The sequence below is a fragment of the Bos javanicus genome, chromosome 11 (genome assembly GCF_032452875.1).
Source record: "Bos javanicus breed banteng chromosome 11, ARS-OSU_banteng_1.0, whole genome shotgun sequence".
Lineage (NCBI taxonomy): Eukaryota > Metazoa > Chordata > Mammalia > Artiodactyla > Bovidae > Bos > Bos javanicus.
This window is the reverse complement of record NC_083878.1, coordinates 13,086,912-13,110,053: the sequence shown is the minus strand read 5'-3', so window position 1 is coordinate 13,110,053 and position 23,142 is coordinate 13,086,912. Positions and strand designations below refer to the sequence as shown.

At 44.3% G+C, this 23,142-nt stretch overlaps 1 protein-coding gene across 21 annotated transcripts in view; it reads left to right on the top strand.

The window, feature by feature from the left end:
• DYSF (dysferlin) overlaps nucleotides 1-23,142 on the top strand; it is a 223,156-nt gene that overhangs the window by 157,040 nt on the left and 42,974 nt on the right. For 12 of the 21 annotated variants that reach the window (XM_061431947.1, XM_061431954.1, XM_061431964.1 and 9 more), the window contains one exon: nucleotides 4,612-4,674. The exons of the other annotated variants lie outside the window; for them this stretch is intronic. In XM_061431947.1, the coding sequence (XP_061287931.1) occupies nucleotides 4,612-4,674 (63 nt within the window). The remainder of the gene's footprint in view (nucleotides 1-4,611; nucleotides 4,675-23,142) is intronic. 21 annotated transcript variants of the gene reach the window in all.

Here is a 23,142-nt window from a genome sequence, read left to right as displayed (position 1 = left end):
AATGAGGCAGATAATTAGCCCCAAGCTCGGTGCCCAGCGCCGGCTCCCACCCCTCAGCGGGCTGTCTGAGTCTGTGTGGGGTAGCACAGAGCTGGCCCAGTAGGATTTCCGTTCTGTGTGTGCTGCCCTTAAAATGTCCACAGACTCAGATGGGGAGGCGCTGTGTCGGGTCCTGCTGGCTACAAGCACAGCCAGAGGCAGACAGTGAGTAGGCCCAGGCTGGACGTCCTCCCGGCGTTGACATGAGTGAACTGGGGCCGGGGTAGGAGCCAGAGCAGGGTCGGCACTCTTTGTGGGAGGACACGGCTCACGCTGCTGGCCAGGCGGAGGGTGGGGCTGGCTCACAGGGCCTCAGGGGTCCACAGGGAGAGGCGGCAGTGAGCTCCGCCTGCTCTGGTGGAGGAGGTTTGGATCCTGCCCTCATCCAGCTCCCTGTCTGATGGCGGAGGAGACATAACCTTATTGTCACGGAGCCCCAGGCCGGCAGGGAGACCCGTCCCAGTCTCTAGGGAGCCCTGTCTTGATGGGGTCTGATGGCAGCTTCAGGAAAAAGCAATTCTGTGTCGCGCTTTTCTCTGAGATCACTGATCTGATTTGGCTGGTCCAGAAATCTTTCACTGACTCCAACTTGCACACCCCCCATGCAGGACTTGGGAGGACCGGGGCTGACTCAGGACACCGTGGGTTCCAGACCCAGTGGTTTTCCACATAGTTCTGGCTGGGCTCTTGTCCCCTGTCCCCTTCCCCACTGCAGGTAGGATGGAGGGCCCTGGTCTCTGGGGACTGGAGGAACACGAAGTCTAGCAGAACTGGGACTTTTCTGGCTCCTGTTTGTCTAACCTGTGTCTCCAGGCCAGCTTACCATTCCCACTGTGACACAGCCCCTCCGCTGTGCTCACCAGCTGGGGCTGTGGACCCAGCAGAAGGCTCCTCCCCAGCTCCAAATGCTCTCTTAGCACATCTGGCTTCTGTCTTGGTCCCTCCTGTCTCCTCGCTCTGTCGCCCCTTCTTGGCCAAAGAACCATCTCCCCATCATTGCCCATTTCCTGGGATGAGCTGCACATGCTAGAAAGTCCCGATGACCTGATGCTCAGGTCACTGGGTTGCCCACCACGGCCGAGTGTTTCTCAGGTTTCTAGAAATCTTTTGGTCTGTCAAGAGTGGCCAGTTCTGGAGATGATCTGAAATGGATGTATGAGACAGAGCTGTCCACTTGGCCTTCCAGGGTTCAAAAGTGGGCACCCATCTCTGGGGGTGAGGAGGGTCGTGGCCTCCTGGACTCTTCTCTAGGGGACTGGGATAAGATGAACTCTCACATAGTAACCCCTCAGTGTATTCTCGGTCTGTGCGGCTGTCCTTTGTGTAGATTTCAGAACCGTAGGCTGGGGATGGGGTGGTGTGAGTGTATGTGCGTGGGTAAGTGTACATGAGAGGTGGGGGGCGGGAGCAGATGTGTGTGCAAGCTCAGTGCTGCTGCTGTAAGTGTCATGGCCTTGATGTCTGACTTTCTGAGGGCAGGCCAGGGGTGTCCTCACAGAGGGGCTCAGAGGTGTTTCATTCTGTCTAGTGCGCTCCTCAAAATAAAGGATATATTCATTTTTCTCTGATTATAAATATATGTCTGTTGTCTACAGTTGGGAAAATATAGAAAAATAATGAACAGACAGACAATGCCTCCAACCAGGAAGACAATGTGAATGACCCGCTCCCAGCATTTCCTCTGTCCTGTCCTTCTCCCCCCGCCGCATCCCCCACTCCAGGCTGCTCTCCCTGTCTCACTCTGCCTCTGAGTCTGACCCCGCCGCCTCCCCTACTCCAGGCTGCTCTCCCTGTCTCATCTGCCTCTGAGTCTGAATCAGGCTCTACTTTTACCTTCAAACAAACCTGGGGTCTTCGCCTCCTCATCTACTAGTTCTTGTGTTCTGAGGATGACAAGGGGAGGAGAAGTGGTGCAGGAACCCCCCTGGAGCTGGCTCCCCGCCATTCCCTAGAGGGTCTTGAGGCCCACGTCAGGGTGACACCCCTTGCCTATTCCCCACATCACCCACCTCCAGGCATGGGAGCCGCCAGTCAAGGTGACCCTTTCCTGTTGCTCTGAGAGACCACCATGGGTAGGAGTATCCTCTTGGAGTCTCCAGGGACTCGGGTGGGGGGATGTGTGTGGCCTGAGGAAGGGTAAAGAGGAAGAGAGAGCTCTTGGGAAGTCTCCCCTCTGGTGGGCAGAAACAGGAGGTCGGTACTGTGGATCAGTATGAGATGATGAGAGTGATGGCAAAGCTGTGAATGCTCGCTTAGCAGGGACACCAAGATCTGGGACTCTGGGCCTGCAGGGTCAGTGTGGACTAGATCATCAGGGGAGCTTCTCTGAGGGGGCTGGTGAGAGGGATTAGAACAGCAGTGGGGAGAGGAGGCCTTTTCTGGTGGGCAGCTGCTGCTGCTGCTAAGTCGCTTCAGTTGTGTCCGACTCTGTGCGACCCCATAGACGGCAGCCCACCAGGCTTCCCTGCCTCTGGGATTCTCCAGGCAAGAACACTGGAGTGGGTTGCCATTTCCTTCTCCAATGCATGAAAGTGAAAAGTGAAAGTGAAGTCGCTCAGTCGTGTCCGACTCTTAGCCACGCCATGGACTGCAGCCCACCAGGCTCCTCCATCCATGGGATTTTCCAGGCAAGAGTACTGGAGTGGGTTGCCATTGCCTTCTCCCCTGGTAGGCAGAGGAGTGGGGCAAAGGCTTGGTGGCAGGCGGTGTGTGTATGTTGACAGTGTGTGTGTTGACTGCGTGTGTGTGATGGTGTACTGAGTGTGTGTGTGTGTGTGTGTATGTATGCACTCATGTGTGTGATGGGCCTGGGAGGCTCTGGGGGAAATGCAGGCTAGTGTGCAGGAGGAGTCTGGAGGCTTGCTCTCCACGGGCATGGGGTGGGGTGCTGGGGCTGGCTGCTCCCTGGCTCCCGGCTCGGGCTAATTTTGAGCTGCCTGCTCCGGTTTTAGTCTCTGGGACGCCGTGAAGGTGGGAACGTGCTCCCAGAACCGGAGCAGCAAATTATGCCCGGATCCCAAAGGAGAACGTGTAATTTCGGAAGCTGGCGCAGACCTTTGGAGCAACTATGTTTAGCTTTATTTTTTCTCCCTCTTGCACTGGTGAACTGCTGGTTTCCCTCTCACCTTTCTAAAAACGATCTGTATTAAAAATAACAATAAGGCTTCTGTGAGGTTCAGGATGAGAACCAGAGGGGCAGAGCTGCTGCCTGGCTGGGCCAGTCTCTGGGTCGCTGAGGGCTTCACGTGGAGTTCATCTGGTCGATTCAAGGGTCACGCCACATGCAGCCAGCCCCCTGGAATCCTCCAGCGGCGTGGCTGCGTGCCCGGCCGTTCTGCCCTCCTGCCTGTGCTCCTGGGCCTAAACAGCCGAGGGCTGGTTTAGGGGAGGCCAGGGTCCCCCTCAGTGAGGCTCTCTTCACAGATCAGGGAGGGGACTGTGAGTTCCCAGACGACTTCTTCTGTGTTTCCCTGACCCCAGGCGAATGGGTCTCCCCGCACCTTCCTGCCAAGGAAGGAAGGACACTGGGGCTTGGCCTCTTGTGGAGACTCCCAGAGCCCCCTGCCCCAGGCTGCCCCCCTGCCTCCCTCCTGGCAGCTCTGGGCCCCCGCTTGTCTCCTCCCCGCTCCGGTCACTCCCCCTTCACCTGTCTCCTGGACTGTTTACCCTGGCAGTGCTGCTTTATTCACACCTCTGCCCTTCACAACTCCTGTCTCCTCTGCCCACAAGGCATCTCCTGGCCACCTCCACCTAGACTGGAATGTGTCCCCCCAGGACCCCATCACCTCTTCCAGAACTGTTTTAGTGGGCCCCCAAAATGTCACCCTGCCTGTAGCCCTGACCCCCACCAAGGCTCTCCTGGACCCCGCAGCCCAAGGATTCATCCTATAAACTGGATTCACCATACCGCGAGATTGCAGGCAAGGATCTGATGCCAAAGGAGAAGGCAGCAGGTTTTCTGTATTAAGAGGTGGCACGTCTATGAGATTGGTTTGGGGCGAAGTCGTACGATGCCCTGATGTCTGTCCTTGAGGACAGAAGACTCAGAAACCCGCACTGGCTTAGGAATGGTGCCCAAGCAGGGGTTGGTGTGGCTCAGCTGTTAGGAGAAACCACCAGCGATGATGCAGAGCTTGGTGGATGTCTGAGGTCAGGATGATTGAAAGGCTGGGAGGGCAGGTGAGCGTGGAGTCAGTGGCGCCCAGGGCTCTAAGAAAGCAGGCGGGAGACAGGCATGGACTGAGCCCTCGCGTGTGCCTCACCTTGTCCTCGGCGTGCACAGCCTTCATCTCATCCACACTCACTGCTGCTCTGTGGCAGTTCAAGGCTTGTGCCCGTTCTCCAGACGGGGATGCTGATGCAGAGAGGTCAGGGTCACGTAGAGCACGGGGGCCAGGATTTGGAGCCATACTTGTCCAACTCCAAAGCACACATTCCTCCCACAGCTTTTGTACCTCCCTGGAGAGAGAGCAGAGGGTGCCTACTTGGAGAGTTCTGCTTCCCTGGGACCATCTAGTCTTCCCTGACATGGCTTTTCTAATCCTGTTGCTAACCAGCGTGTTTAATTTGTAGTTTGCAGATGGTCTCTCGGGCTTGGCCCCCACTAACATGGCATCTTCTCCATCCAGTCTTCATGTATGTATTGTTTACCTATTTGTGGGCACCTTGATTTCCCCGGGGGGACTGGGTGGGGTTAGGGAGTTAGGAAGGGAGCAGAGGAGGTGGGGGTGGGAGGGGAAGAAAGGAGTTTTCTGAGCCCTGGCAGAAAACAGTTAAGCTGCCCTGTGCAGTAATGGAGGGATGGGGAAAAAGCTAAGGGAAGAGTCTCAGAAACAGATGGGGCTTGGTGCATCCTGGGATTTACCTTCATCCTGCTTCCCTGCGTGAGGGCTGAGGTCTTGGTTGGGATTGCATGGGCCAGGGGAAACGGGGAAGTCTCTGGACCCTGACCGCTGGGATGCAGGACATGAGAGGCCTCTGTGGGCAAGAGGCCTGTGGTACTGCAGAACCCTGGCTGTCCCCAGCAGGTGCTGAGTGCTCTGCTGGGCCCGCAGCTCACACCTGCAGTTCCCGTTAGTGCTGCTGCTGTCCTCCAGGGCTGATTTCCTAGGTGTTATCTTTAAGGGTCATGGGTCTTTCCAGGAAGATGGCTGTTGTGTCTAGCTTTCAATATACACTCCCGAAGTCTCATGCTGAGGGCCAAGGGGAGCCCCAGGCCCATAGGGGGAACCTAAGATATAGGACCTCCTGAAAGTAAAATTTCATTCATGGTGTCAAGAGGAGACATTGCTGTATGGGTGCTTTATGGCTTCTAGGAGGAGGCAGTCTATATTTTAACTGTTTTCTGATTTATCTGTTGTAGAAAATACAGAAAACACAATAAAGTATAAGGCAGGAAAGTTAAAACCACCTGTATTCCTACCAGGTGGAGAGGAACACTTAAGATTTTGATGTGCCTCTATTTATAGATATCTCTTATGCACATTAATACTTACAAAATAAAATCTGAATCTTATCAGACTTTAAAAATCTGAATTTTCTTTTACTTAAAAGTATATCGTAGATGTTTTTCCATATCTTTATATTCTTTACAAAATGCTTGCCTGTCATTCCATTGTGTGGATATCCATAAAGGTTTAATTCTTCTCACATCCCTGGACATTGAAGTTCTTTTTTAAAAAAAGACTGAAAGATTCTGTATTTGTTTTTGACTGCACTTGGGTCTTTGTGGCTGTGTGTAGGTTTTCTCGTTGAGCAAGTGGGGCTCCTCCTTGCGGCGGTGCACGGGCTCTCGCTGCAGTGGCGACGGGCTGTAGGGTGTGCGGGTCTCAGTAGTTGTGGTACCTGCGCTTAGTTGATTCGCAGCTTGTGGGATCACCCTGGACTGGGATTGAACCCGTGTCCCCTGCACTGGCAGGTGGATTCTTAACCACTGGATCACCAGGAAAGTCCTAATTTCTTAATTTTTATAACCGTCTTATTTTATGTCCCTTAGAAGAGTTTTTTTCGTTTACTTTAAATAGGTCTAGTGCATTTCTTGTTAAGTCTATTCTTAGGCATTTTATAGCCTATTTTGCTACCTGAATGGAATATCTTTTTTTCTTATTATTTTGTCTAGCTGGTTATTGCTAGAATATGGAAAACAACATTTTTTTTTGTATATTTACTTTGAAACAGACTCTTGATTAAGTGCCTTTGTTACTTCTGACAGTGGTTAATTGATTCAGTTGAATTCTTCAAGCAGCTAAGATTGTTTTCTTCAAACAATAATAAATATGTCACTTTCTTTGTAATAGTTTTACCTTATTCCTTTTTTCAGAATAACATTTAGTAATTGAGATGCTAGTGAGCAAATTTATTTAGTTACTGATTCTAATGAGAAATTCTCTGTCGTTTTCCCATTAATTAATTATGATAATGATTGGTAGTTTCAGGTAAATATTTTTGATCTTGTGAAGTGAAAGTCACTTAGTCGTGTCTGACTCTTTGCGACCCCATGGGCTATACAGTCCATGGAATTCTCCAGGCCAGAATACTGGAGTGAGTAGCCTTTCTCTTCTCCAGGGGATCTTCCCAACCCAGGGATTGAACCCAGGTCTCCTGCATTGCAGGCAGATTCTTTACCAGCTGAGCCACAAGATTAATAGCTTAAAAATTAGACATGGGAGTTTAATATTATCCAGTGCCATTTATCAAGATGATCATTTTGTTTTCCATTGTTCTGTTCATACATATATATATTGATACATATAATTATCCTGCATTCCTGAGGTAAACCCAAATCAGTCAAATGGTCGTGGTATTATAACTGACTACAAATGAAGTCTTCTTATGCAGTCAATCAGGATAGGTAGTTGGTTGGCTAACTGAAAAAGTCGGTTTAATAGGAACTCATTAAAAGTCAAATATAAGTACCATAAACATTTTCTTTTTAATCATATCCATGTATCTTCATTTGACAATCATTTGATATATGCCAAGGCCTCTTTAAATTTGAATCGCTATTGGAATGTTATGTTGTCCTTCTGGTATAAAACACATCTAAAATGTATTACTTATTATTTTTCCTTTAGGTTTATTAAAGTTTTTGAGATCTTAATGGTAGGTGAAAAAGAACCTAAATGTGGAGTTCTTTTAATGTTTAAGATCCCCTCACACCTTTTTTTGGTCGCTTTACTCATACTTAATTTTCACCATTAAAAAACATCAATTTAGCTAAATTAATCAATAGCTAAATTAAAAACATCAATAACTAAATTAATTTTCATAGATAAAATGCCCTTTCTTTTAAAATTCAAATTATATGTATTTATAATGCTTATTGATCCAATTACAAAATTAATACAACTGGCATGAGCAGATTTGGGAACAAACAATTCTTGGTGAACATTCGGCTCATCCCTGGGAGCTGCAGTGGGTAAATTAGATTAGCTGCAGGCTTTCGTCTGCTCTGGACCTTCAATTGTTAGCAGAGAGAATGGTTGGTTTTTGTTAATCCTGGTTAAGGGGAAGTTTGCAAGGAGAAGTTTTGGTATGTGTTAGTTATTGACTTAGATTTGTTATTATTTATGTAGGATTTTTGCATATTTATTCATATGTATTACTTTTAGGTTGTCTTTGTTAGATTTTGCTATCAGGATTTTAAATGAGTTTCATAAAATATTTTCTGAGGTGTACTCTCATTTTCTGTGCTCTTAAACAGTCTCTAAGAGATGAGAATGATTGTTTAAAGGTTTGAAAATACATGAGAGGGATTCTTTATGAATCTGAATCATGCAAATTGGAAATTGCATGGTATTTTAATAGCCTTGTTTTGTGTATAAAATGTGTAATAATGTGAATCAATCTAAATTTTAAAAATGATCAAGAGTCATGTAATTTAAAAGGTGGTGGCCAAATGAATTGTATTTATGGTTTAGCTGGTAAACAGGATACCTATCATCTTTTCTTGAAAATGGTGGTTATATGATGTGAGTTTTGAATTATAGGAGATCTTCAGGAATACATATTTTATACAATTGGGTAAGATGTGTCTGCTCTGTACTCATTTTATAAGACTGGGCCCAGCATCTATTTTTGGGAGGAGATTCTTTGATCACTTTCTACGTCTTCAGTCAATTTGGTGCCTTAGATGTCATCAGATATTGTTTGTTACATTGGTATGGATTTACACATATTACTATAATAAAAGAAAATGCCTCCGTATCTGTTCCGTTTTTTTATCTGTTCATTCCTGATTTTGTAATTTATGCTATTTTATTTTATTTTTTGCTTCACTAGGCTTAATAGCATTTCCTCTATTTTATGGTTATTTTTCATCCAAAGAACTGGCTCTTTAAAATTTTTGATTCTTCTGTGTACTTTTAATTTCTTTTTCTTTTTAACTATTTGCTTTTCTTGTCTGACTGTACTGACTAGGACCATAAGTTTAATACTCTGTACAACTGATAATAGAGAGTATTCTTATCTGGTCTAATTGAAAATGGAATATTTATATTTCGCCACCAACTATGAAATTTATAAGCTGAGTGATTATTAACAAGCTAGGAGTTTTTATTATGAATGATGTTACATTTTATTGAATGTTCTTTATGGATCTGTTGAAGTGATCATATGTTTTTTCTCTTTTAATCTGTTAATGTGGTGAATTACATTAATAGTTTTTTTTTTTTTTTTTTACTGTTAAAACAACTTTGCAGTTCTGAAACTATCTATGCTGGTCATGTTATATTATATTTTTTCTGCATTGCTGGGTTCAGTTTAGCTTAGGAATTTTTTTGCATCAATTTTTAATGAATGATAATGGCTTGGGACTTCTTTTTCTGATACTGTTTTTTTCAGGTTTTGGTGTCTAGATAATACTAATCTTATAAAATGATTTGAAGCATATTTGCTCTTTTTCTAGTCTCTGAATAAATGACAAAAGCCTGACATTATCTGTTGCATGAAGGTTTTGGTAGATTCATTGGTAAAACTGTCTAGACTTAGTGTTCTTCTTGGGGATATTTTAAACTGCTGATACAATTTTTAAAAATGTTTATAGGACCTTTGAGATTTTCTGTTTCTATGTGAGTCACTTTTGGTGATTTATATTTTATAGGAATTTATCCGTTTCTTCCTAAAATTATTGACATAGGATTTTTTATAACAACCTCTTACTTAAAAAAAAATTTCTTCACCTTCTATTTATGTTCCCTTTCATTCCTAAGGTTATATTTTATTATTCTTGCCAGAATTTGTCAGATTTAAAAAAATCTTTTCAAAGAACCAATTTTTAGCTTGCTGATTTAGCTCTATGGTTTCCTAGTTTTCTAGCTTCCAGTTGTTTCCTTTATTATTTTCTTTGCTTCCTTGGTGGCTCAGATGGTAAAGAATATGCCTGCAATGCAGGAGACCTGGGTTCGATCCCTGGGTTGGGAAGATCCCCTGGAGAAGGGGATGGCAACCCACTCCAGTATTCTTGCCTGGAGAATTCCATGGACAGAAGAGCCTCATGGGCTACTGCCCATGGGGTCACAAGAGATGGATACGACTGAGTGACTAACCCTTTCCTTTCATGTTTAGAGGGCTTGTTATATTTTTAACCTCTTTAGTGCGATGTCTAGTTCATCAATTTTCAAACTTTCCTCTTTTCTAATGTAAGCATTTAAGGCTATAAAATTTCCTCTAAGTACTGCTTTATGCATCCCACACATTTTGATACGTGATATTTTTGTTGTTTTCTAGTTCTGAGTACTTTCTTATTACTGTCATATTTCTTTTTGACACTTGAATTGTTTAAAAGTATGTTTTATAAATTCCTAACTTACGTTTGTTCTTCTTTGTGATTTCTGTCTACTTTTTGTTTATATATTTGATGCTGTGTTATTAGGCACAATTGTAGCATTCTTTTATCTTCCTAGAGAATTCAATCTTTTAATGATATGTAGCAAACCTCCAGTACTCTTGCCTGAAGAATCCCATGGACGGAGGAGCCTGGTGGGCTGCAGTCCATGGGGTTGCTAAGAGTCGGACACTACTGAGCGACTTCACTTTGACTTTTCACTTTCATGCATTGGAGAAGGAAATGGCAACCCACTCCAGTGTTCTTGCCTGGAGAATCCCAGGGACGGGGGAGCCTGGTGGGCTGCCGTCTATGGGGTCGCACAGAGTCGGACACGACTGAAGTGACTTAGCAGCAGCAGCAGCAAATCACCACTCCTTGCTTTTTAAAATCTCTACTAATGAGTTTTGCCTTAAACGCTGCTTTGTCTCATGTTAATACAACTAAACCATATTCTCTTGGTTAGTATTTTCCTAATATATCTTTTCTGTCTTTTTACTTTCAATTTTTCTGTGACTTTACGTTTAGGTATCTCTCTGATGAACAGCAAATAGATGGATTCTTTTTTTATGCATTCTGACATAAACTCAGAGAGTTGGCCAGTCTAATATATTGTGTTTTACTGAAATATTTGGATTTATTTCTGCCCTCTTGTTCTGTGTCTCTATTAGTCCTACTCTTTTCTTTTTTTCTCATTTTTTGTATTGAAAAATCCCCCCATCTTTTCATTCCTTCTTCCCTTTTCAGTTTCAAAGCTATACATTGGTTTTATTCCTTTAGTGATTAGTATAGAAACTTTAACATGTATCATAAACTTAGCAAAATCTAAATTTAATTGGTATTTATAGCTACTTCCAAAATATTACAAGGAACTTCAATTCAGTTCAGTCACTCAGTCGTGTCCGACTCTTTGCGACCCCATGAATTGCAGCACGCTAGGCCTCCCTGTCCATCACCAACTCCCGGAATTCACTCAGACTCACGTCCGTCGAGTCAGTGATGCCATCTAGCCATCTCATCCTCTGTCATCCCCTTCTCCTCTTAGGATGCTTTAATTCTAGTCACTTACCAATTATGAACTTTTGTTCAATATTTTAGTTCTACCGCTATAAATGACATTTTTAAAAGCAGTGTTATTTTTTTAAGTAATCTTTTTCTTCTTTTAGCTAGACCCACATTGGCTGTTTTGTTTGGTAGACCAGTCTTCCTCATCCTGGGACCGTCTTTCTTCCTGAAGAGCCTACAGAAATTCCTATAATTAGGATCAATTCATTATAAACACCCTCACTTCTAAATTATTTTTTGGAAGTATTTTTGTTTCACCGTTATTTTGGAACTGCTAGTTTCACTGACACTTAAATCCTGCCGTCACTTTGGAGACCCTATCTCACTGTCTTCTGGCTGCCTTCGTGTTGTTGTCTTCCTAAATCCGAGGACTGTCATTTTGCTTTTAATTAGTTATCTCTTCAAATAGTGCGTATTTGTCATTCTCTCATTTCCTCCTGGAACTGATTTGATCTGTGATGGACCTGCTCTATTCTCCATGGCAGTTCAACTTTATTTCACATTTCTTTGTGTTGCACTCTGGCTAATTTCTGAAGATATGTCTTCTAGTTCACTAACTCTTTTTAAAAACTTAATCAGGATACAGCCGATTAACAATGTTGTGAGTTTCAGGTGAATAGTGAAGGCACTCAGCCACACATATACATGTGTCCATTTTCCCCCACGGAGAAGGCAATGGCACCCCACTCCAGTACTCTTGCCTGGAAAATCCCATGGACAGAGGAGCCTGGTAGGCTGCAGTCCATGGGGTCGCTGGGAGTTGGACACGACTGAGCGACTTCACTTTCACTTTTCACTTTCATGCTCTGGAGAAGGAAATGGCAACCCACTCCAGTGTTCTTGCCAGGAGAATCCCAGGGACAGGGAAGCCTGGTGGGCTGCCGTCTATGGGGTCGCACAGAGTCGGACACGACTGAAGCGACTTAGCAGCAGCAGCAGCAGCAGCATTCTCCCCCAAACTCCCCTCCCATCCAGGTTGCCACATAACATTGAGCAAAGTTCCACATGTTATACGGTAGGTCCTCATTCACTAAGTCTTAAGTTGCTTCTAAAGGCTAACCCCATTTATTGAGTTTCTAGTCCCAGTATTAATATTTTTATTCTAAAAGTTCTCTTTTTTCCCCCAAATCTGCTTGTTGATTTTTGAAAGTCTCTTATTCCCTTGCCATATTTTTAATGCCTTTTAGTTTTAAACAGTTTTTTTTTCTTAAAATTCTGTTTGTGATAATTCTGCTTTCTATTGTCACAACAGGCCTGTCTGCAGTTGTTTCTAACTGACTTTCACTCATGGTGCCTTGTTCATTATGTTTCACTATTTCTGACTGTGAACTCATGTTCCTTGGAACTTTATCTGAGAGTTCTTTGAGGGCTGGATGAAAGTCACATTCTTTCAGGGAGTACATGTGTTACTTTTACCAAATGCCTGGAAATATTACAAATCCAGATTCACTTAAAACTAAATGTTTGGCTTGGGCTTCTTGGACCCCACAGTCAATTTGCATTTTGGCTCCTTATTTGTTTGGCTTTTTGCTTTTTCATTTGCACCCAAGTATCTTCTTTATATTCCCATCAGTTCAGCCACTTAAAAAGGATTTTAAACATATATTATTTGTTAATTTAGGTGTTCCCACTTGGAGAGTTTCTCTGGTCCTCCAGTTTGCCATTTTGCTGGGTCTCTGTTAGAGTTTTCAGTTTGACAGTCATGATGTCTTCATGCACATTCTATTTCTTTCAGGACCAGTACTCTAACTTCTTGTTTATGAGACCCTCTAGAGACTTCCTGAGACCATAAATTGATCATTTGTTTTCTTCCATTTTTACTCAACTTTTTAACACTTGCCTTCGTCCTCATATTATCCCCCTTATTTTGAACCTTCATCTTTTCTTCCTGTTGTTACACAGGGAAGTCCTTGCTTGTCAAGTACCAGGAGCTCAGATGGCACTTCCATTACTGCGGAGGCCCCTTCTAATCTCAAACTCAGATGAAAGGAAGAGAGAAACAGTCTAAAGTTGCGTAATTTTACTTTGTCAGCCAGGAATCCAGCAAGGTGAGAGAAGTAAGAGGGAGAACAGGATCAGAGGCTGTCCTCCTGGGCTCAGCAGTTTGTCTTCTGTGGTGGTGGTGGCAGTCAGATGCTGGCTGGCTAGGTCAGAGTGCAGTTCTTGTGCATGGACTCCGATATAGGAGTTTCTTAAATAAAGGAGAGCTGACGTTCCCAGAAGGGAAAGACCAGGCAGGTGTGTTGCTTTCGGGACGTTTTTATAGTCTTGGCTGTGTGGACCCTTGACGCTGTGAGTTTAGACACTTGATGGGTCCATTTTCTTGGGGCTAGATGCATATTATTCAAGTTTCTAAACCAAGGTTGCCAGTTTATGATTTGACAGTGAAAAATACTTCTGTCTGGAGGATGTGATCTTGGGATCTGGCCTGTGGTCTCTCTAAAAGGCTCAGCAACTGGGAAGTCAAATTGTGAATGGAGATGAGTAAAGAATCAGAATGAGGAGAGAGAGTACTGGGATCTGAAATTGAGTGGGCAGCAGTCCAAAATGGATTGAAACATCCATCTCCAATGGTAGGGACAGCTTTAGTCCCTAAGCTGGGGACCATCCCCCTGGTGATGCTGGTGTAAACAGATAGGAACAGTCAACTCTTACTCTTCTTTTCTATTTCCAGGACTGATCAGGTTGTTTTTCCCCTGACATAGTCTTTCCCTAGATGTATTAGTACAGTCTACCCACTATGGTTCAGGCTCAGTGTAGAAGCCTCTCCTTGCTCTGAACCCCCCCCCCCCCCCACCCCCTCACATTGATTTCATGGTCTGATTCTCTGAGGGCAGCCCTATTTCCCTTAATTCCAAGGTTTGGGGGAATGCTTCATTGCAGCTCATGGATACTGACAAGAATTTATCCAAAGACTTTGAAGCAAAGGTTTTCTGAGCAAAGGAATCAATTACAGGGTGTGGCTCCCAAGTGAGGAAGCATTTCCAGAAGGCAGCCAAGACACTTTGTCTCAGTGCAACGTGCTTGCATCTCTGACCTTGAGAGTTTCAGGGGGAGTATTTTAACTTTAATATCAAGAAGTCTTTTTACCTGTACTTTTGCATATATCAAACGTGCTAATTAGGAAAGTACTTACCTTCTCCTTAAAGTAGGTTTCTTAAGGACATGTATTTGGCACTATTGGTTCAGCAAGAATTATTGTATGTACTTGAAAGTAACAAAACTGTACTTCTTTAAAAATATCTCTGGTTCAGATGTGTTGCCAGTGCAGCCCGGCCTCCCCCCACTCCCATTAGTTCTGATTAGGGAGGTTTGATGCCTGTCACTGAGTGTAATCTGGACCTTCCTTTGTGAGTCATTCCTTCTCTCATTTTCTCAGAGCAAATACAAATCGCCCATCAAATGACAAGTGAAGGCACAGGGGAGGCAAGGGGAGGGAAATCAGAGCCGAAATCTGTTAGCTATTTGGAGTAATTGGTTATTTGCTGTGTTTGCTGGTTGGGAAGCAGAGCACATACTTTACGGTCTCTCCTGTTACGGGGGCTGGAGTCACCCGCCGATATTGGATCCTCGTTGCCGGAGCCCTTGGCTCCGGGCGCCTTTCCCCTGCTTGGCATTCCTGTGGTCTCCTCGGGGGTGCACCCTCCTCCCTCGATGCGCACTGCAGGGGGGACAGCCCAGGGTGAGACTTGTCTGGCAAACTCCAGGGCCTCCTCAGGGAGGAAGAGACCCTAGCCCCCTCCCAGAAGCCCTCCCTGCCTCCCCCCGCCCCATACTTCCTTCTTCCCAAGAGGGCTTTTTCCTGGTCCACGAGGGACCTGTTTTCCTACTCAAAGGAAAAAGATTCATCTCTTCCCAGAGGGAAATTCTTGGCTTTCCTTGAAATCTACAGGACAGGAAGTTCTCTCTGAGGTCTAATTTAATGCCTTCCTACCCCTGATGGTCCTGTCATCATCCCTGCCCCCTCCTACTCCCCAGCCTGGGTCCAAACAGTGCTTGGAAGTTGGTTCAGTGCTCACCGCTGAGTACAAGTGCCCCAAAGGAGCTTATCAACCTGCCCAGTGACGTGAGCACCTCTCTTACGTTCACGGAGGCATGGGAAACCAGCTTGAATTAGCAGCAAGTTCAAAATATAGAATATTTGGAAAGTGATATGACTTTGTGTATGAAAACTCACACAGTAACTAGAAAGCAGGTTGACTTTGGCACATAGTAGGCTCCCCCAAAATACTTTTAAAATTGAATTTAAGATAGCTAAGATTAGTGTCTGTAGTTTGATGAATGCTTCTGCAGCCCTGGGAAGGCCTTCAAAAATAGTTTTTCTCTTAAGTAGCTGGTTGGAACTTTTGTTAAGCAAAACTGTCTACATAAGCAGAATGAAGGTAAGACAAGCTTTTGCCCAGGCCTTGTTGGAATCATCACAGATTCTGAGTTAGCCGTGTCTCATTGTTTTCTTCACAGGTTTGAAGACTCTGATTGTCTTTCATTCACCCTACTGGATAGATTCCATTTGTTTGGGCTTTCTACATGGGTTATGGGGTGATGCTGTCCTTGAAGGACTAAGTCATGGGCCCACACACATACCTTAGGCTTCTGAATTTGGAAAGACATTTCCCACAAGTCTCCCACCTCACTTGGGCCCTCCATCTGGAACAGGCCAATAGTCAAATTGTCAGGTCCTGACCCTTTTCTGTTCACCATCTGCTTGACTGCCAGATTTCGGGCACACTTATTCACTGGGCCTTTTGGAAGCAATTCAGCATTTTGGTTAAAGGTCTTCCTTTCCCTCCCACTTCTGCTGGTCCAGCTTGAAGTCAGAGTAAGCAGAGTAATGATCCCTCGACAGACATGGAGGCAGAACTGCAGGGAGTGTCAACAAGAGGCTGAAGGCCCAGTGCTCCACTTGTGGAAATAATTAAGTGATTCTTTTTGTCATGAGAGTGTAGAGTTCAGCAGAATCAACATGGTGGCTGGCTGTGGGCATATGTCTTTATGGTTTTGAGGGGCATGAAAAGCTTAGTGTGCGTGGGGTGGGGTAGGTTCTGAGTTGGGTGTTGCACGTCTAGGGGTTTGTCTGGTTTACATGTAGGTGTGAGCCCTTGTCCATTACATCTGTGTTTGTATTAATGTGTATGTGAGCAGATGGACTCAGTTTAGTTTTGAAATCTTAGGACGTTAATTAAAGAACTAGACAATCATCATCTCATCATTCCAGTTCTGCAGATGTTGAGCTATGGGGAAACAGCACCGGGGGTCTAACTGGTGATGTTGACAATATCAACAAGAGCATTGATCATGGTCAACTTTAGAGGTCAACTTCGCAGACATCATCTCGAAGCCTACACTAATCCCAGTGTTGGGTTCTTACGTTACGACCTTGATGATAATGATTTGTGCTAATGCAGAAATTCTTTTCAACACCATCTAGGATGGCTACCTTCTGGTTGACATAGGCAATGAAGGCCTGTTTTAAAAAATGGACTTCTTTTTTAGAGGTGGGTGTATAGTTCCCTATAGTGACCCCAAGGTTTGACATTGTAACCTGGGTGATGAAGGAATTTGACCACAGGCTCTTGTATTTGATTTAACTGGTCATCCAGGGGAGAGAACACAAGTGATATCCTCTGTCCTCCTCAACTCTCCTAACATCACAGAGAGTCAGGCTTAGAATGATTGTTGTCAACTTTGCCATCCATATTCATGAAATGCATTAGGCTTATTGAATGAAAATGGGAGATTAAACGTTCTGACTGTGCCGTGCTGATTTGGGTCTTCAGAGGGATTAGGGTGCCCATTAGACTGGATCAAGCTTGGAGAAGCAAGTCTTTGTTACATGGCTCTGGTTGCTCAGGAACTGAATGTTGGCTATTAGCTGAAACTGGAGAGGCCGCCAGTCTGTGCCTTGATCAGACTTACTTGTTCAGTGGGCTGAAGGGTGAAGGACTCTGAACCTTGGGCACAGGGAGATAAAGCTCTGATGGCCAGACTTCTTGATGAAGCCTGAGATGACACTTTAACAATCAAGCCTTTTGCATTTGTTTTTCCTCCTTTCCATGTTCCAAGACTAGATGCTTAGTTCTTGCAAAATGAGGTCAAGAGCACACTTGGAATTAGAAAACGTATGACCATTTCCCTTTTGGAGCTTGGAATTATGGAGCCTTCCACAGAGGGTTGCTTGGCTTTGGTGCATCTGGGATAATAAGACATGGGAGGACTCTCCTGTTTCTGTGGGGCTTATTCTTATGTGGGGGCTAACTTCTTCTTGGGCTTCTTGAGGAAGGGAAAGAAGACATGGTCATGAAGTAACTCCATCAGAAGCCAGGTTAGTGAAATAGCAGGGATGATATTTTCAAGTCACATCTGTGAGAGTGTTGAAAATATGACTATTTTTCTGTAATTCAACTTAATCTGTCTTTTGAGCTCACATTTTTCCTGGCAGAAAAGTCATAGTAATTCTTCAACCATTTAGGTTTAAGCTTTAGTTAGTTTTGGATTTTTCTCCCTTGTCCTTTCCCCTGGGAAACAGCTAAATTCTGGGTTGAGCTTCCATAATGTCATGACCTCCACACGAAGGGGCCCCTGGTCACTAGTGTGTGTGCACCCTGGATCTACTGGGCACACAGACCATACAGACACTGTCTCATTATCTCGACCAGAAGGCCCTTTCAGGTATCCTGGCTTCCTCTCTTTGCTGCCTTTCAAGCCTTTCTGGGGAGCATGGTATCATATGACAGCTTCTTTGTGACTCTGGGGTCTACAGGATGTGATGAGGACTCCTTCAGGCTCTCTCTCCCATGACACCCATGCAGCCATCTGTCAAAGGCCACAAGCCCCAATTTCTCTGGCAGTTTTTGAATGGTTGCTACTTATCAGATCCCCAAAGTTTAGGAGAGGTCTCTTCCATGTATACTTTGAGCTAACCTATGGGGGAAGGTATGGGTATGCCTTATCAGAAGTCACCACGAATTTTAAAGAAGATGTGGTACACATATACAACGGAGTATTATTTAGCCACTAAAAAGAATGAAATAGTACCATTTGTAGCAACATGGATGGGCCTAGAGGGTGTCATACTGAGTGAAATAAGTCAGACAGAGAAGGACAAATATCACATGACATCCCTTGTATGTGGAATCTAAAGCTGTCAGAACTTACACGGGACTGGGAAACAGAGTCTTGGAGGGCACAGACAGAAACTTGTGCACCAGGACTCAGGAGAAAGGAGCAGTGACTTCACAAGAGACTGACCCAGACTTGCCTGTGAGTGTCTGGGAGTCTCCAGCAGAGGTGTGGGTCAGTGGTGGCCTGCTGCAGGGTTGGGGGCACTGAGTGTAGCAGTGCCTGCATGGGACCTTCTGAAGGAGGTCACCATTATCTTTATTACCTCCACCATAGTTTGGCTGCAGCTAAATAGCAGGGAGGAAACACAGATCCACCCATCAACAGAAAATTGGATTAAAGATTTAGTGAGCATGGCCCCGCCCATCAGAACAAGACCCAGTTTCCCCCTCAGTCAGTCTCTCCCATCAGAAAGCTTCCATAACCCTCTTATCCTTCTCTATCAGGGGTCAGACAGACTGAAAACCACAATCACAGAAAACTAACCAATCTAATCACATGGACCACAGCCTTGTCTAACTCAATGAAACTATGAGCCATGCTGTGTAGGGCTACCCAAGACAGACGGGTCATGGTGGAAAGTTCTGACAAAATGTGGTCCAGTAGAGAAGGGAATGGCAAACCACTTCAGTATTCTTTCCTTGAGAACCCCATGAATAGTATGAAAAGGGAAAAAAAGGACACTGAAAGATGAACTCCCCAGGTCGGTAGGTGCCCAGTATGCTACTGGAGATCAGTGGAGAAATAACTCCAGAAAGAATGAAGGGATGGAGCCAAAGCAAAAACACCACCTAGTTGTGGAAGTGACTGGTGATGGAAGCAAGGTCTGATGCTGTAAAGAGTGATATTGCATAGGAACCTGGAATGTTAGGTCCATGAATCAAGGCAAATTGGAAGTGGTCAAACAGTGGATGACAAGAGTGAACGTTGACATTCTAGGAATCAGTGAACTAAAATGCACTGAAATGGGTGAATTTAACTCAGATGACCATTGTATCTACCACTGTGGGCAAGAATCCCTTAGAAGAAATGGAGTAGCCATCATAGTCAACAAAAGAGTCCGAAATGCAGTACTTGGATGCAATCTCAAAAACGACAGAATGATCTCTGTTCATTTCCAAGGCAAACCATTCAATATAATGGTAATTCAAGGCTATGCCCCAACCAGTAATCCTGAAGAAGCTGAAGTTGAATGGTTCTATGAAGACATACAAGGCCTTCTAAATACCCAAAAAAGATATCCTTCTCATTATAGGGGACTGGAATGCAAAAGTAGGAAGTCAAGAAACACTTGGAGTAACAGGCAAATTTGGCCTTGGAGTAAAAAATGAACAGGGCAAAAGCTAATAGAGTTTTGCCAAGAGAATGCACTGGTCATAGCAAACACCCTCTTCCAACAACACAAGAGAAGACTCTACACATGGACATCACCAGATGGTCAACACCAAAATCAGATTGATTATATTCTTTGCAGCCAAAGATGGAGAAGCTCTATACAGTCAGCAAAAACAAGACCAGGAGCTGACTGTGGCTCAGATCATGAACTCCTTATTGCCAAATTCAGACTTAAATTGAAGAAAGTAGGGAAAACCACTAGACCAATCAGGTATGACCTAAATCAAATCCCTTATGATTATACAGTGGAAGTGAGAAATAGATTTAAGGAACTAGATCTGATAGATAGAGTGCCTGATGAACTATGGAATGAGGTTTGTGACATTGTACAGGAGACAGGGATCAAGACCATCCTCAAGAAAAAGAAATGCAAAAAAGCAAAATGGCTGTCTGAAGAGGCCTTACAAATAGCTTTGAAAAGCAAAAAACAGAGAGAAGCAAAAAACAAAGGAGAAAAAGAAAGATATACCCATTTGAATGCAGAGTTCCAAAGAATAGCAAGGAGAGATAAGAAAGCCTTCCTCAGTGATCAGTGCAAAGAAACAGAGGAAAAGAATAGGCTGGGAAAGACTAGAGATCTCTTCAAGAAAATTAGCGATACCAAGGGAACTTTTCATATAACATGGGCTCAATAAAGGACAGAAATGGTATGGACCTAACAGAAGCAGAAGATATTAAGAAGAGGTGGCAGGAATACACAGAAGAACTGTACAAAAAAGATCTTCACAACCCAGATAATCATGATGGGGTGATCACTCACCTAGAGCCAGACATCCTGGAATGAAAAGTCAAGTGGGTCTTAGGAAGCATCACTAGGAACAAAGCTAGTGGAGGTGATGGAATTCCAGTTGAGCTATTTCAAATCCTGAAAGATGATGCTGTGAAAGTGCTGCACTCAATACACCAGCAAATTTGGATAACTCAGCAGTGGCCACAGGACTGGAAAAGGTCAGTTTTCATTCCATCCCAAAGAAAGGCAATGCCAAAGAATGCTCAAACTACCGCACAATTGCACTCATCTCATATGTTGGCAAAGTAATGCTCAAAATTCTCCAAGCCAGGCTTCAACAATATGTGAACCATGAATTTGCAGATGTTCAAGGTGGTTTTAGAAAAGGCAGAGGAACCAGAGATCAAATTGCCAACATCCACTGGATCATCAAAAAAGCAAGAGAATTCCAGAAAAACATCTATTTCTGCTTTATTGACTATGCCAAAGCTTTGACTGTGTGGATCACAATAAACTATATAAAATTCTGAAAGAGATGGGAATATCAGACCATCTGAGCTGCCTCTTGAGAAATCTGTATGCAGGTCAAAAGCAACAGTTAGAACTGGATATGGAACAACAGACTGGATCCAAATCGGGAAAGGAGTATGTCAAGGCTGTATATTGCCACCTTGCTTATTTAACTTATATGCAGAGTACATCATGAGAAACACTGGGCTAGATGAAGCACATGGGAAGGCAATGGCACCCCACTCTAGTACTCTTGCCTCGAAAATCCCATGGATGGAGGAGCCTGGAAGGCTGCAGTCCATGGGGTTGCTGAGGGTCGGACACGACTGAGTGACTTCACTTTCACTTTTCACTTTCATTCATTGGAGAAGGAAATGGCAACCCACTCCAGTGTTCTTGCCTGGAGAATCCCGGGAACGGTGGAGCCTGGTGGGCTGCCATCTATGGGGTCGCACAGAGTCAGACACGACTGAAGTGACTTAGCAGCAGCAGCAGCAGATGAAGCACAAGCTGGAATCAAGATTGCCGGGAGAAATATCAATAACTTCAGATATGCAGATGACACCACCCTTATGGCAGAAAGTGAAGAAGAACTAAAGAGCTTCTTGATGAAAGTGAAAGAGGAGAGTGAAAAAGTTGGCTTAAAGCTCAACATTCATAAAACTAAGATCGTGTTATCTGGTCCCATTACTTCAATGCAGATAGATGGGGAAACAGTGTCAGACTTTATTTTTTGGGGCTTCAAAATCACTGCATATGGTTACTGCAGCCATGAAATTAAAAGATGCTTACTCCTTGGAACGAAAGTTATGACCAACCTAGACAGCACATTAAAAAGCAGAGACATTACTTTGCCAACAAAGGTCTGTCTAGTCAAGGCTATGGTTTTTCCAGTAATCATGTATGGATGTGAGAGTTGGACTATAAAGAAAGGTGAGCGCCAAAAATTTATGCTTTTGAACTGTGGTGTTGGAGAAGACTCTTGAGAGTCCCTTGGCCTGCAAGGAGATCCAACCCATCCATCCTAAAGGAAATCAGTCCTGAATATTCATTGGAAGGACTAATGTTGAACCTGAAACTCCAATACTTTGGCCACCTGATGTGAAGAGCTGACTCATGTGAAAAAACTCTGATGCTGGGAGGGATTGGGGGCAGGAGGAGAAGGGGACGACAGAGGATGAGATGGCTGGATGGCATCCTGAGGACATGAGTTTAAGTAAACTCTGGGAGTTGGTAATGGATAGGGAGGCCTAGTGTGCTGCAGTCCATGGGGTTGCAAAGAGTCAGACACAACTGAGCCACTGAACTGAACTGAAAAAAAAGATACAAATGAACTTACAGAGACTCAACAGAGACTCACAGACTTAGTAAAGGAACCTATGGTTCCTGGGGGAAAGTGATAGTTAGGGAGTTTGGGATAGTCATGTACTTACTGCTATATTTCAAATAGATAACCAACAAGGACTTATTTATAGCACATGGAACTCTGTTCAATGTCATGTGGCAGCCTGGATGGGAGGGAAGTTTGGGGGAGAACGGATGCATGTATATGGCTGAGTCCCTTCACTATTCACCTGAAAACTATCACATCGTTGTTAATTGGCTATACCCTTATGGCAGAAAGTGAAGAGGAACTAAAAAGCCTCTTGATGAAAGTGAAAGAGGAGAGTGAAAAAGTTGGCTTAAAGCTCAACAGTCAGAAAACTAAGATCATGGCATCTGGTCTTATCACTTCATGGCAAATATATGGGGAAACAAGTGGAAACAGTGTCAGACTTTATTTTTTGGGGGCTCCAAAATCACTGCAGATGGTGACTGCAGCCATGAAATTAAAAGACGCTTACTCCTTGGAAGGAAACTTATGACCAACCTAGATAGCATATTGAAAAGCAGAGACATTACTTTGCCAACAAAGGTCCATCTAGTCAAGGCTATGGTTTTTCCTGTGGTCATGTATGGATGTGAGAGTTGGACTGTGAAGAAAGCTGAGTGCCAAAGAATTGATGCTTTTGAACTGTGGTGTTGGAGAAGACTCTTGAGAGTCCCTTGGACTGCAAGGAGTTCCAACCAGTCCATTCTGAAGGAGATTAGCCCTGGGATTTCTTTGGAAGAAATGATGCTAAAGCTGAAACTCCAGTACTTTGGCCACCTCATGCGAAGAGTTGACTCATTGGAAAAGACTCTGATACTGGGAGGGATTGGGGGCAGGAGGAGATGGGGATGACAGAGGATGAGATGGCTGGATGGCGTCACCGACTTGATGGACGTGAGTTTGAGTGAACTCCGGGAGATGGTGATGGACAGGGAGGCCTGGCATGCTGCGATTCATGGGGTTGCAAAGAGTCGGACACAACTGAGCCACTGAACTGAACTGAATACAAAATTAAAAATTAAAAAAACAAAAACAAAACTGTGAACTCTAAATATTTAAGAGATCTAATCTTAATTTTGAGCAGCTCAT